At 37.6% G+C, this 15,831-nt stretch overlaps 1 protein-coding gene across 1 annotated transcript in view; it reads right to left on the bottom strand.

Moving 5' to 3' along the window:
* LOC150081625 (polycystin-2-like) overlaps positions 1-15,831 on the bottom strand; it is a 260,880-nt gene that overhangs the window by 11,233 nt on the left and 233,816 nt on the right. Inside the window, exon 15 of the mRNA XM_090379489.1 lies at positions 1,040-1,144. Within this exon, the coding sequence (XP_090235615.1) occupies positions 1,040-1,144 (105 nt within the window). The remainder of the gene's footprint in view (positions 1-1,039; positions 1,145-15,831) is intronic.

The raw sequence follows: 15,831 nt of genomic DNA, 5'->3' as shown, positions 1-15,831 counted from the left end.
TTCAAATAGAGCAGGGTGCAGTGGCAGATTAAGGTCTGTTGAGGCCCCAGGCGCAGAAGAAAATAATGGGCCCCTTAAAAAAAGAGAGAGACAGGAAAAATAAAAATACATGTTAATACATGTATTTTTAATTACATGTATTAACATGTATGGTTATAAATTTGTCCAATGCTCCTTTCTGTTGGTTGGCAACTTGCTCGCGTCTTTTTTCAGCCCCTGATAGATGTCGTTTCATTTTTCTAGCTACCATTGGTAGCCTACCAATGAAAAGAAAAATATAAAATTTAATAGTCTGAATGATTAGAAGAGATTTATTGTTATAGTGCAATAAATTAATGATTAATTAAAATTCAAAAATTATTCATAAACTACAAAAATCCAGGCGGTGATGTAATGACAGGAATTAATTTTATCTTAATATAATTTCAACAATATACGATATACGCGTATGTGCGTATATCGTAAGTCTGCACTGCAGGAGAATCTTTGTAAGTACAAAGTAGCAAATACGATTCTATTGCTCCGATGAGCAGTAGCGCAGCTGCACGGGGCCTATGCAACATAACATAGTATGTGTATAATATGCAGCGTAGTAATGAAATAATGAAAATAAGTGGATATAAACATACTATCGGGTTTTGCTGTTGATTGTAAACTTGTACATAAAATTAAAATTGCACATATGAAACCAAACTTGGTGTCATTAGAAAAAAAGTGTAAAGTTGGAGTTTTGCGGGGCCCTTCAGAAGTCGGGGCCCGGTGCGCCCACTGTTAAATCCGCCTCTGGTAGGGTGAATTATGTAAACAGGACTTGCCTGTACATCAAAGGGCATAGCACTATGTACAATGGATTTCAAAAATCCAGTTCTTTGTTTCTACAGTATCATATGGTTCTAGCTTTTATTTTAAAGCTGAAACCTTTTGATTTAGCAAAGAGGTTTCAAAACAGTTAAAACAGCCCTCATTAAATTGTTAGATTATCTGGAGGTCAGTTTTTTCCTTCAAAATCCTAAATGCAAAGTAAATTAATAATACTTACTGAATGAGGAATGTTAAGAGAGGTATCTGACTCCCAACGCTGAAGTTCTTCTCTCACCAATTGTTCCATTTGTTGGCGCTTGGCTTTTTCATCTAATCCTTCACTCTTTAAAAACCAAAAAAAAGAAAAAAAGTTTAGAATATCATTATATAATTCAGTGGTTAATTTAATCGGATGATATCTAAACAAACATTTAGTTAATAAATAACACAATCAGCAAGTAGTTTATAAAAATCTATTTATCAATTTTTAATATTAATATTAGTATTGACAGCATGATACAAGGAAGCAAAGTTAACCTTCCACTGTGTGCAATAAAAATATAATTTTAGCAGGCATTATTCTTGTAATAAAGGCATGAAATAATCCAAAATTATTCACTTTTTGAAGCCAACTTATTTTTAATCTATTATAAATATGAAAAATGTATTTTTTTACATTGAAAACACATATTTTTAATTAATTTTTAAAATAAAACCTCCTCTCACATACTTCATATATATTATTATTATTATTATTAATAGCAGAGGCATGTAATGCAAGAAAACAAGCTTATACAGCATCAGCCAAAAAAAAAAAAAAAAAAAAAACAACACTATTTAGTGGCAATAATGGAAAACGATGCATGAGAGCAGGCTTATATAGCATCAAGAAAGAAAAAAACAATTCACCCATCCAAACCCGCAAGAAGTTCTTGGGGAGGGGGGGGGGTGTACGGATGTTTCTTGTTCTTGGGGTTTCTAGTTCTCCCTTGAATTTATTATTCAACCCATCCACTTCCACACAACAGCTGGAAGCCTGTTCCAATAAACAACCACACACTGGCAACCTGCACATCTATCCTGCAACCATCCTTCTTCAACTTAAATTTATGCCCCTTCGTGTGTAGTCTCAGCAAGTGGAAGAATACCATTAACATTCAGTTTACTCAATCCAGTCAAGGGGTTAAACACAATCAGATCTCCCCACAGGTCTGATTTAGGTGTCTAAAATAATCTGTCAGATTTTTTTGTATCCAGTTTTTTGGATATAAAAAAATTCTATGGCAACCTCATACAAGCTTAACGGATTGATTAAGTCAGATAGAATTTCCTTCCATGCTGTGTTTCTTGTATAAATTTATTCCTATCCAGATTTTCTGTTACAAAAGTTAAACTTACAGGTAGGTAAATTTATCACTAAAAAAAAAAAAAAAAAAAATTTATAACTATATCACTCTTTTATATGACCTTTACAAATTGCATCTGTAGGCTGCTGGGACTTTGTATTTGTGTGCATATGTGCTATTATGTGATTGATCTTTGAACTGACTTACCAAGCTCAGTATCAGAATATATAACACTGCTGTTGCTTCAATCTAAAAAGATACATAATAAGACATAGCAAACTCATGAATAGGGTTGGTAGTTTGTCTGCAGAAAACAGCAATGCAATACTTCATTCAGTACAACCAAGTGCACCCTTTATTCACTAAGAGCATATCACATTATTTTTAAAAAACCGGAACTAATTAAAGTAGGGAAAAAAACTGTTGGCAGCTCAAGGTCACTTACTTGGCTTCCCACCATACACTAACACTATACAAGAGAAAGCCTAGTGGGTTATCTTGAGCCACCTTTTCTTTCTTTTTTTTTTTTTTTTTTTTTTTTTTCATCCCTACATTGCTCATCCCTACATTGATGCATCATCATCACTGATGATGATGCATCAAACAGCACTCAAATGATGTGCTATGAAGTGTCTATGCAGTCATTCTTAAGCAGTCAATAAACAAGCACCGGAAATAAGAAATCAACAGTGTGATCAATACTGACAAACTGACTGAAGTGTTCCTATTTGCAAATGCTTGGTTTTTGTTTATTGTCAATCAAGTGTGCAAACACTTGGTACATAGCTTTATTTGTTCTCTGCTTATTTTGAGGTTAGTTTACATAAACGTCTGATAAAATCTTGATGTCTGTTCTAATTTACAGCTTGGCTTAAAAGTAACTTTTCACTTTAGCTAAAAACTTCAAACTTTACAACCATTCTTTATATTATACAAATATTAAAGGAGTTCCTCCTCAACAGTCTAAAGATTATGGAATGCATTCTCTCAACTATAGGTGACAGCAAATTGTTAAACTCTGCTGTTCTATGGCCAAAGGGGGGTTACCCAAGCTTAATGCCAGTTAGAAGCTCTAAGCTTCATAATGGAAGTAAAATTGCCAAATACTGAATAATTCACAGGAGACATTATTCTCCTTTGAATACAAATCGTCATCTAATTCTCTAGGTAATTGATGAACCATTGTATTTAAGTTAACTGGAACATTTATTACTTGTCCAATGCCAAATACAAGCATTAATGCCAAATACATAAATGACGAATTTGCATAAAGGGTAATAGTGATGATATCAAATGCTCAGTTACAACATGCAGTGGAGGCAAATGAGTAGAATATTTTGGATATATAAATCCATTTGACGTGGCCATAGTTGGTATCCGTCCCTCTTTTAATGAAGTATGATATGTATTACACATCATGAAAGTACTCACTTCTTGTAAATGAAATTCATTTTGAAGTAATTGGAAATGGTTTCAAATCTAATTGAAACCATCATCATCATCAGCCATTTTCAATCCACTGCAGGATGAAGGTCTCTCCAGCAACCAATTGAAACCATAAATGATCACAAACATTACAACTAAATCCAAATGGGTTTTTTGTACACTAGGTTTTCAAATTCACTGTCAGCTTGTGTAGACATTATAGGGATATAATCATGAATCTCATTATTAGCCATTTCTAATTTTGTTTTTTTTTTCGTGCATGATATTCTTTCATTCGTTCTGCAGGAGTTTTAGATTCCTGGTAAGTATCAGGCATAATAGAACTCTGGTTGACACGTATCAGGCATAGTGGTTGAACTCTGTGGTTGAATTTCATTATTATTCGGAATAGTTTGAATTTCTAATTTCCTTTTCTTCCATTCACGATATTCCTTTATTATTTCAGCTTGAGTTTTTTTGGGTGCAGTTTGAGAACTTCCAGGCATAACAAAACACTTGTTGAAATTCATCTGGATTCACGTTTCTATCCAACTTCCCTTTATTTTTTTCATGATAATCCTTCGAACGATGGACTGTAGATTTTGGCACAGTCACGCACATATTAATCATTATGCTGATATAATGGTATAACATATTATGTCACTGCTCAATTGTACTTGTTGCATCACTGCAACTTGTTGCATCAGTGCACTTGTTGCATACAATTGAGTTTTCTTGGGCACATGCATTGTACTTGTTGCGTCACTACAACAACAAGTACAATACATGCGCATTGGGATTCGAGACGATTTCTAGGTAACATAACGCTTTTTCCAAATAACGCCGGTAAAACTGTTTTTTAACCGTCAAAAACGTAATCACTGGTTAAAGATGTAATGCAGGAATGCAATGATACTGCAGTCATAAGGAATGGGGAAACTTGGTAAGCCCTCCAGGCATGGCCATCCTGATACACACTGAATTCAGTGCCAGCCATCTCAACATCACCCAACTTAGCACTGAGTACAATATTTATTTATTAATATATAAAAATTTTTTGTCAAGGTATATAAAGACACAGGTGTAAATAGAGAAACTTGGCAGCAAATACATTTTCTGAAACTTGTAGATAAAGGTCAAAATAAAAGCAAATAAAGTAACGTATTTTTAAATGGTAGTAAAATATTTAATGAATTCAACTTTCACATAAAACTTCCTTAAAAGAAAAGTATAAAAAAAAGGTGCACTTCAAATTAGGTTGACAATTCAAAGTTATGGACAATGCCTCTAAAATATTCAACATAATTTCGATTATTAAAATTTCTAATGATGGCTTCTATCCTTGAAATTGAAAAAAATACAGCCTCTGTATTTTTTCAATTTCAATGACTATGAGCAATGATTAATTTCTCATAGTAAAGGTCTCTTCCCCTTTGAACTTTATGCAACTATGCACTTTTCTGCTATGGCAAATAATTTGTCATATGCAGATTGTAGCTTATTTGAGAGAAAAACATACATCACTGGATATACACCTTCATACATTTCTACAATAATAACATAGACTTGTGAAAACAAAGGTAGTGAAATTTTGACAGTTCCATCAACATACCAATTTTTTTGATTCTTTTAGTAAAAATGCATTTTTTTTTTCTTCCAAACAGAAGAATTCTGAATAACTTTTGGTCACTCACCAAGCAAAAAGTTTACAGGAGTAGGTTTGGAAACTATCAGGAATCACTAAGTTTTTTTTTTTTTTTTTTATGTAAACCCCAAACACGAGAGGTATTAGAACTTATAGTACTTAGTACCGTGCTTGGGTTGGAGGTTGAGAAGACGAAAGCAGATATTTGTTGACATTGGACTTGAACTTCTGTAGACTGTAATTTTCAGGAAATACATATGAAGGAAGATTGTTCCAGAAAACGGCAGTTGAATGAATAAATGAGGAAGATGAAAAGTTGGTTCTGTGGGTTTGAAGTTGGACAGTAAATGGATGTTGGCTGGTGGCGGCACATGTTCGGACTGTTTTGAAAGAGAGAGAGAGCGGGAATTATAGAAGCCAATTCAGAAGAACAGTGCCCATGGAAGTATCTGTAGAAGAGGCATGCAGCAGAAACAGTACATCTATGGGAGAGCGAGTGGAGAGACTGTTAGAAATGAATCATTAATTAACCTAACTGCACTCTTCTGAATGGAATCAAGAAGCCTGAGAGAGGTTTTGGGGGCACCACCCCCAGATGTGGGAACAATATTCTATGGCAGGGCAGATTTGCGATTTATACAGAGTGAGCAGCTGTTTGGAGGAAAAGTAATGCCGAGAGCAAAAGACAAAACCAAGTTTTTTAGATGCAGAGGAAGCAATATTTGTAATGTGATGATCTAATGAGACATATGGCAGAGAAGAAAAATGCTTGGGATACATATAAATTAACACGTGACAGAGAAGCCTATGATAGATATAAGTTGATCTGTAACCAAGTTACAAAGAGGTTAGGCAGGCGAAGGCAGATTACGAGAAATCTTTGGCAAGGGATGCAAAGAAAAACAGCAAAGAGTTCTTTACTTATGTAAACACTAGAAGGAAGGGGATGAATCAGATATCGATTCATCCACTTGATATTGATGGTTCAACTGTTGATGATCCTGCTCAGGTAGCTAACAAACTAAATGACTATTTTGCATCGACATTCACACATGAGGAGTTATTCAGCGAGGGGAATACCATAGGTGTATTCAACTCTGGCAGTAAGCTTGATAATCTTGTAATAACTGAGAGGAAAGTGGAGGAGAAATTGTTGAAGATAAACACAAGAAAGGCACCTGGGGTGGATGGGATCTATCCACTTATATTAAAGGAGGCAACAAAGGAAGTAAGCAAACCCTTAGCCATAATTATGAGAGCTTCCTTGGACTCAGGGGAGGTACCTATAGACTGGAGATGTGCAAATGTGACCCCAATTCAGAAAGGAGGATCCAAGGCTGACAAGTAATTATAGATCTGTGAGTTTAACTTCTGTTCCAGGAAAATTAATGGAGGGCACTGGTTAAAGAAGCACTGCAGGATCATCTAGACAAGACTTCACTTATAGCTAGGTCACAGCATGGTTTTGTTAAGGGGAAGTCTTGCTTGACCAATTTGATTGGATACTATGATGCAGTCACAAAACAGCTGGATGCAGGGAATAACTTTGATATTATATACTTGGATCTTAGAAAGGCTTTTGATACTGTTGCACAAATTGGAGAGTGTGGCATTGGAGGCAAATTGCTGCTATGGATACAGGGGTGGTTGAGTGGGAGAAGCCAGAGTGGTAATCAATGGACACTGCTCATCGTGGACTAATGTTATTAGTGGAATCCCTCAGGGTTCAGTGTTGGGTCCATTATTGTTTTCTGTATTTACAAAATATTGATGATGGTATCAAGCTTAATGTCCAAGTTTGCAGATGATACAAAAGTTGGCAGGGTTGTTAAGGACACTACAGATGCTATGCTGCTGCAACAGGATCTGGAAAGGTTGAGCAGATGGGCTGAGAGGTGGCAAATGAAGTTTAACATTGACAAATGTAAAGTACTACATATAGGAAACAGCAACCCCAGAGCAATGTATCAACTCTGTGGTACTACACTGAGTGGTAGAGATTGAAAAGGACCTGGGGGTAATTGTGCAGGCAGATATGAAGTTCTCTGAGCAGTGCAGACGGGCTGCAAGAGTAGCTCATGGTGTCTTATCAATGATATACAGGAATTTTTCTAGCAGGGATAAGGAGATGACTATTCCCTTGTATAAGGCAATGGTCAGGCCACACTTTGAGTACTGTATACAGGTCTACAGGCCTCATTTCAAGAAGGATGTAAAGCTGCTGGAACGAGTACAGAGAAGGGCAACAAGGTTAGTGAATGGAACAAAGGGTTGCTCTTACGAAGAAAGGCTTAAGTTTTGAAAATTGCAGTGTCTGGATACTAGGCACCGGCGAGGTGATCTGATAGAGGTGTATAAAGCCTTGAATGGTTTGAACATGCTCAATGCTGATGGGATTCTGCCTCTTGCTCAGAATAATCACCTGGGAGGGCATAAGTTCAAATTGAGCAAGGACGGATGTAGGTTAGATGTCCGGAAGTTTGCCTTTAGCCAGCGGGTGGTTGGTTGGTTGGGGGAACAGACTTCCATCCCTTGTTGTGGAAGTCGATAGCCTAAATAAATTTAAGGCTCAACTGGACAGGTATTTCGAACGAACGGAGGGGTGAAGTGGAAGTTTTTTTGTTTTTTTTTTTTGGCTGATGCTGCATAAGGTTGCTTTGTTGCATCATATGCCTCTACTAATGCTAATGCTAAAAATAACAGTTGACGTAGAAAATACAACGGGAAAATCATACAATGTAAAGAGAGGAGTACCGCAGGGCACTCATGCTGGGCAAATCATGTTCAACATCTTTAGAAATGACATATTCGAAGTAATAAAGAACTCCTTTATAAAAATTTATGCAGATGATATATTCTTATATACAATTGTAAAAGAAAAATGGCAAAAGATCTACAGAAGAATGTAATACATTTACGAACTTAGTTGTATGATAATAAATTAGCACTCAGCTTTGAAAAGACAAAATTTTTGGTAATTAAACCTCCTCATCAAACCTTGGACTTTCGTCCCTTTATAAAATTACATAAACATGCATGCCTACATGATCAGAATTTCCAGAATTGCAACTGTCTAACTGTGGAAGAAGTTTCAAATCATTGTTACTTTGGGTTATGGATTAACTACAGTCTAATTTGGGCAATGCATATAACAAATCTGTACAAAAAAATGAGATTTTATGTGTACTTGTTTTACTACATTAAGAATAAGTTAAATCTTTAGAACAAAAGTTACCTTATATTATGCATTAGTGGACTCCCAACTCAATTATTTAGTAAATGTATGGGCATGAGCAAATATAACAGAAATAAGGGTAATTAACAGGATTTTGAAACTTTTAATGGGGGCAAACTTTTGGAATGACCTGAATAAGAGAAGGCAATTTTTGTTAAAATACAAAATACTGTATCCAGTTCAAAAACTGAATTTAAATTTATTCTTGAAAAATCTAAATACTATTTATGAAGAATCAAATCTGCAATCGAATGGCACACATAATTTAAGGAACCCAAAAGCAATTACTTTGCCTCACCCTAGGGTACTAAATAGATTTGGAGATAGGCACACAGTGAATATAATAAACAACTTGCTGGCTAATGTTGATTTCAGGCTCAGGAGAAGTTATCCCATCTCCAAATTAAAATTTCTAATAAGAAAATTCTTGATACTCAATGATACAGTGGATTAAAATTGCTATACAGATAAATTACTATCTCTGTTTACAGTGTGGAATGTACTATGAGTAGTGACTTCATTGTCTTTTCTGGTAGTAAAAGAATTTGTATACAAAACTGTTGTAAATGAAGAATTTCAACTTGTCAAGAAATTCACTTTTCTTAACAATTTCATTTATTGTAAACATATTCTCTTGATAAATAAATGGTATTGTATTGTATTATTATTATTATTATTATTATTATTATGCCATATGGTGCAAGGAAGCCTGAGGCTTATGCTGCACCAGCCAAAAAAAAATTTCTGAACTACCCCCAAGAGAGAGAGAGAGAGAGAGAAATAAAAGGGAATCACGAAAGAAGAGAAGAATGATGATACCCAGCTCAGGACCCTGGGTGTGCCAAGCCGATACTCACCAGATGTGAGCCCCTGGAGTTACATCCCACAACTCTAGAATTGTCTGCATTACAGCAGTTGGAATGTGACTGTGTTTATCAAACAAGTATGCCTTCAATCTTCCTCTTATATCCTTCATATGCTCAAATTCTCAAAATTTAGACGTTTCTTTACTATGATCATTTTGTCTTCTTTTATATATACCACCTGTTTCTTTATCAGGTTGGTCCTTTTTTCACACTATTTTCGGCCCTTGTTTTTCTCTTCCTCTTCTTAGTTTGACTTTTTGATTGTGAGCCCTGAGGCAGGCCCAAGATAGATGAAGATGCAGAACCTTGAGGCAGAGTTCTTGGAATAATTCTCCTAGAAAAAACCTTAATCTCAGTGAGATCTTGTGCCTGTGATAAGATCTCCTGACTAAAAACCCCAGGGGCTCACATCTGGTGAGTATGGGTTTGGCACACCCAGGGTCCTGAGCTGGATATCATCATTCTTCTCTTTCTTGGTGATTCCCTTCTACATCTCTCTCTCTCTCTCTCTCTCTCTCTCTCTCTCTCTCTCTCTCTCTCAGGGTAATTCAGATTTTTTTTTTTTTTTTTTTTTTGCCTGGTGTAGCATAAGCTTCAGGCTTCCTTGCACCATAAAGCTAATAATAATAATAATTTCTTCTCTTTCATCATCAGTAACTGCCGATGTTGCCTCTTCCAGTTCCTCCTCGCTGACTGTTTCCGGAAGTTCTGTACTATCAAAGTTTTCTTTCATCACAATACATAATATAAAAACTTAAATACTATTTACAATAAAAGCTGAATCTCAACAGTGAGAATCAGCTAACTATTTGCAAATTTACAAAAAAAAATCAGAATCAAGAGCCCAAGGACCACACAGCATACCTTGAATGGCTTATAAAATGTTCTGAAAATCTATTCATGAACAGAGTAAAACCTGCCTCAACCAAGTTCAATGAGTGAGGGCACCAGGGGCAATAAGTCTTAAGTGATAATTTTAAAAGGACACGGAAATGCTCCAAATAACCCCCCTCCTGAGTTTGAAATAAATTTCCAAATTTAATACACAACCCAGAAACGAACTCCTCTACACCACCTGCTCAATTCAACCACGTAAGGGGGTTCCCCTACACTACCTGCTTGCCCCGGACCACGTGAAGGTATGAACGGCGACGTGACTTACCAGCATTTAAGCAAAAGGAAAGAACTCCTGTGACTCGCAAAAGAATTACTAAGCACTCTCATAAATCAGTGAGAAAATAACTTTCCAACTGCCCCAGCATTGTCCCGGGGGCTGGACTGGTGATGTGTGAAGTTGTGGTTGTTTTTTTTGTTTTTTTTTTTGCTGATGTTGTATAAGCTTGGTTTCTTTCATCGTTTGTGGGGCCATCTCGAAGGAAGAGTCCATGCTGCAAAAATAAGAAATTCTGCTTCTTAGTCAACAAATTTTCAGTGCAGTAGTGGTATTACGCAAAAGGAATTTATACTATCCTCAATTGGCAAAAAAATTTGCACATTTGTGTGTTTATCCATATATTGAACATATAACTGCCAACTTTTATAAATTGTACTCCTTGAAATGAAACACCTAGTTTTTGCCAGTACTTCTCATGGAATAACTTTCTTTAGCATTAGCATTAGCATTAGTAGAGGCATTTGATGCAAGAAAGCAAGCTTATGCAGCATCAGCCAAAAAAAAAAAAAAAAAAAAAAAGTAACATAAATAAATAAAAATAACCACTTCCACTTCACCCCTCTGTTCGTTCGAAATACCTGTCCAGCTGAGCCTTAAACTTATTTAGGCTATCAACTTCCACGACAAGGGATGGAAGTCTGTTCCACCCACCAACCACCCGCTGGCTAAAGGCAAATTTCCGCACATCTATCCTACATCTGTCTTTCCTCAATTTGAATTTATGCCCTCTCAGGTGATTTTTCTGAGCTAGAGGAAGAATCCCATCAGCATTGAGCATGCTCAAACCATTCAAGGCTTTGTACACCTCTATCAGATCACCCCGCTGGTACCTAGTTTCCAGACACTGTAATTTGCAAAACTTAAGCCTTTCTTCGTAAGAGAACCCCTTTGTCCCATTCACCAATCTAGTTGCCCTTCTCTGTACTCGTTCCAGCAGCTCTACATCCTTCCTGAAATGAGGCCTCCAGGCCTGTATACAGTACTCTAGGTGTGGCCTGACCATTGCCTTATACAAGGGAATAATCACCTCCTTATCCCTGCTAGAAAAATTCCTATATATCATTGACAATACACCATGAGCTACTCTTGCAGCTCGTCTGCACTGCTCAGAGAACTTCATATCTGCCTGCACCACCACCCCCAGGTCCCTTTCATTCTCTACCACTGTCAGTGTAGTACCACAGAGTTGATACGTTGCTCTGGGGTTGCTGTTTCCCATATGTAGTACTTTACATTTGTCAATGTTAAACTTCATTTGCCACCTCGAAGCCCATCTGCTCAACCTTTCCAAATCCTGTTGCAGCAGCATAGTGTCAGTAGTGTCCTTGACAACCCTGCCAACCTTCGTATCGTCTGCAAACTTGGACATTAAGCCTGATATACCATCATCAATATCATTTATAAATACAGAAAACAATAAAGGCCCCAATACTGAACCCTGAGGGACTCCACTAATAACATTAGTCCACGATGAGCAGTGTCCATTGATTACCACTCTCTGTCTTCTCCCCCTCAACCACCCCTTTATCCATAGCAGCAACTTGCCTCCAATGCCACACTGCTCCAATTTGTGCAGCAGTCTTCCATGTGCAACAGTATCAAAAGCCTTTCTAAGATCCAAGTATATAATATCAAAGTTATTCCCTGCATCCAGTTCTTTTGTGACTGCATCATAGTATCCAATCAAATTGGTCAGGCAAGACTTCCCCTTAACAAAACCATGCTGTGTCCTAGCTATAACTGAAGTCTTGTCTAGATGATCCTGCAGTGCTTCTTTCACCAGTGCCTCCATTAATTTTCCGGGAACAGAAGTTAAACTCACAGGTCTATAATTACTTGTGTCAGCCTTTGATCCCCCTTTGTGAATTGGGGTCACATTTGCACATCTCCAGTCAATGGGTACCTCCCCTGAGTCCAAGGAAGCTCTCATAATTATGGCTAAGGGTTTGCTTACCTCCTTTGCTGCCTCCTTTAATATAACTGGATAGATCCCATCCACCCCAGGTGCCTTTCTTGTGTTTATCTTCAACAATTTCTCCTCCACTTTGCTCTCAGTTATTACAAGATTCTCTAGCTTACTGCTAGAGTTGAATACACCTCTGGCATTCCCCTCGCTGAATAACTCCTCATGTGTGAATGTCGATGCAAAATATTCATTTAGTTTGTTAGCTACCCGAGCAGGGTCATCAACAGTTGACCCATCGATCTCAAGTGGACCAATCTGATTCATCCCCTTCCTTCTAGAGTTTACATAAGTAAAGAACTCTTTGCTGTTTTTCTTCGCATCCCTTGCCAAGGATCTCTCGTAATCTGCCTTCGCCTGCCTAACCTCCTTTGTAACTTGGTTACAGATCAACTTGTATTTATCATAGGCTTCCATGTCACCCATTAATTTATATGTATCCCATGCATTTTTCTTCTCTGCCACATGTCTCATTAGTTCATCTGACAACCATTTAGGCCTAAACCTTGAACAATATTTCTTAGTTGGTATGTAAAGCCTAGTAGCTTCCACAATAAGTTCTTTGAATGCTTCCCATTTTGAATTTGCTGTTGGCAATATCATCAGTTGATCCCACTGTATAGAATTTAAATACTGTCTCAGTCCATTGTAGTCGCCTTTACGAAAGCAATACCCCTTCCCTTTACCCCTAATGGTAGTTACCTCTTTGAGTAACTCCCACTTCAGCACACTGTGATCACTGCCACCAAGTGGTTCATTTATCTGCAGATTCTTAATGCATGAAGAATCACTACTGATAATCAAATCAAGAGTATTACTCCCTCTAGTTGCCTCCCGAACATGCTTTATACAGTTTAAACTCTATAAGGAAGTGGATGAATCAGATTGGTCCACTTAACATAGATGATTCGACTACTGATGACCCTGCTCAAGTAGCTGATAAAATGAATAAGTATTTTGCATCTACATTCACCATGAGGAGTTATTCAAGGAGAGGAATGCCAGAAGTCTATCAAATTCTAACAGGGAGCTAAGTGATTTTGTAATAACTGAGAGCAAAGTGGAGGAGAAATTGTTGAAGTTAAGCATAAAAAAAGGCACCTGGGGCAGATGGAATCTATCCAGTTATATTGAAGGAGGCAGCAAGGGAAGTAAGCAAACCCTTGGCTATAATTATGAGAGCATCCTTAGAGTCAGGGACTCTAAGATTGCTCATCCTTAGAGTCCCTGCACATCCCCATGGATGGAGATATGCAAACGTATCCCCAATTCACAAAAGGATGCAAAGGGTGACACAAATAATTATAGACCTGTTAGTTCGACTTCTGTTCTGGGGAAAATAATGGAGTCATTGGTTAAAGAGGTGATACAGGATCACCTAGACAAGACTGCAGTAAGAATTCACAGTAGGTTTTTTAAGGAGAAGTCTTGTCTGACCAATTTGATTGGATACTACAATGTGATCACAAAGGAACTGGATGCAAAAAATAATTTTGATATTATATACTTGTATTTCAGGAAAGCTTTTGATACTGTTGCACATGGAATACTGCTGTACAAATTGGAGGTATGGCATTAAGGGCAAGTTGCTGCAATGGATAAAGGGATGGTTGAGTAGGATACGGCAGAGAATGGTAATAAATAGACACTGCTTTACATGGACTAATGTTATTAGTGGAGTCCCCCAGGGTCCGTACTGGACCCATTGTTATTTTGTGTATTTATCAATGATATCGACGAAGGTATATAGGCTGAATGTCCAATGTGGATGATACAAGGGTTGGTAGGGTTGTTAATAACAGTAAAGACAGTATGCTACTGCAACAGGATCTGGAAAAGTTAGGCAGATGGGCTTGAGAAGTGGCAACTGAAGTTTAATACTGAAAAATGCAAAGTACTAAAAATGGGTAGCATTTGCAGTACTACTGTGTGGTACTACACTCAGGGAAGTGGAGAATGAAAAAAGGTCTGGAGGTAATTGTGCAGTCAGATATAAAGTTCTCTGAGCAGTGCAGATTGGCTGCCAGAGCAGGTCATGGAGTTTTGTCAATGATATACAGGAATTTTGTCAGCAGAGACAAGGAGGTGATTATCCCATTGTATAAGGAAATGGTCAGGGCACACCTTGAGTACTGCGTACCGGTGTGGAAGCCTCACTTTAGGAAGGATCAGGAGTTGCTAGAACGAGTGTAGAGAGAAGGGCAACAAGATTGGTGAGAGGAACAAAGGTGTGCACTTACAAAGAAAGGCTTAAATTCTGCAAGTTGCAGCATCTGGAGGCACCTGAGAAGTGATCTGATTCAGGTGTATAAGGCCTTGAATGGTTTGAGCAGACTCAATGCTCCTGAGATACTTCCGCTTGCTCAGATTAAGAATCTGAGGGGGGCAAAGATTTCAAATTGAGGAAAAACAGTTGTAGAATAGATGTGCGGAAGTTTGCCTTAAGCAGTGGATAGTTGATTGCTGGAACAGACTTCCATTTGTTGCTGTGGAAGTTGATAGCTTAAATAAATTTAAGGCTGAACTAGACAAACATTTGGAGTGACTAGATGGGTGAAATGGGAAGGGGTTTTTTTTGGCTGATGATGCATAAGCTTGCTTTCTTGCATCTTGCTTTCTTGCAGACAAACACCAATAGATTGACAGTAGCCACTGGCAGAGGTGAAAGAGATTCTTGCACTGCTTCTATTAGAATGAGCAGAAGCCTGAAAAACAAGCTTGATATTTCAGAGACTGCTGGGAGCCATTGCGGTACAAGTAAACACATGGGTTGTGTTAGGGTAGCTAAGAATAGAAACAGGTGCAGGTATACTTACATGTACACCAATGCTAGGAGTTTAGTAAACAAATTTGATGAATTTGAGGTATTGCTCAAAACATCAAAGGCAGATATTGTTGGGATATCAGAGACGTGGTGTCACACAGATATAAGGCATGCAGAACTGAAATTTGGGGAGTACAATGTCTACAGAAAGGAAAGACAGGATAGGAAGGGGGGAGGGGTTATGCTAACAATCTAAATGAGTATTTTGCATCTACATTCACGCATGAGGAGTTATTCAGGAAGGAAAATGATGTAGGTAAAGTAAACATTGGCAGTGAGCTGAATGATTTTGTAATAACTGAGAGGAAAGTGGAGGAGAGATTGTTGAGGATAAACATAAAAAAGGCACCTGGGGTGCATGGGATCTATCCAGTTATATTAAAGGAGGCAGCAAAGGAAGTAAGCAAACCCCTAGCCATAATTATGAGAGCTTCTTTGGACTCAGGGGAGGTACCCATAGACTGGAGATGTGCAAATGTAACCCCAATTCACAAAGGAGGATCAAAGGCTGACACAAGTAATTATAGACCTGTTAGTTTAACTTCTGTTCCA

This window comes from Mastigoproctus giganteus, chromosome 8 (genome assembly GCF_048544385.1).
Source record: "Mastigoproctus giganteus isolate SK-2022 chromosome 8, ASM4854438v1, whole genome shotgun sequence".
NCBI lineage: Eukaryota > Metazoa > Arthropoda > Arachnida > Uropygi > Thelyphonidae > Mastigoproctus > Mastigoproctus giganteus.
This window is presented reverse-complemented; position numbering and strand designations above follow the sequence as displayed.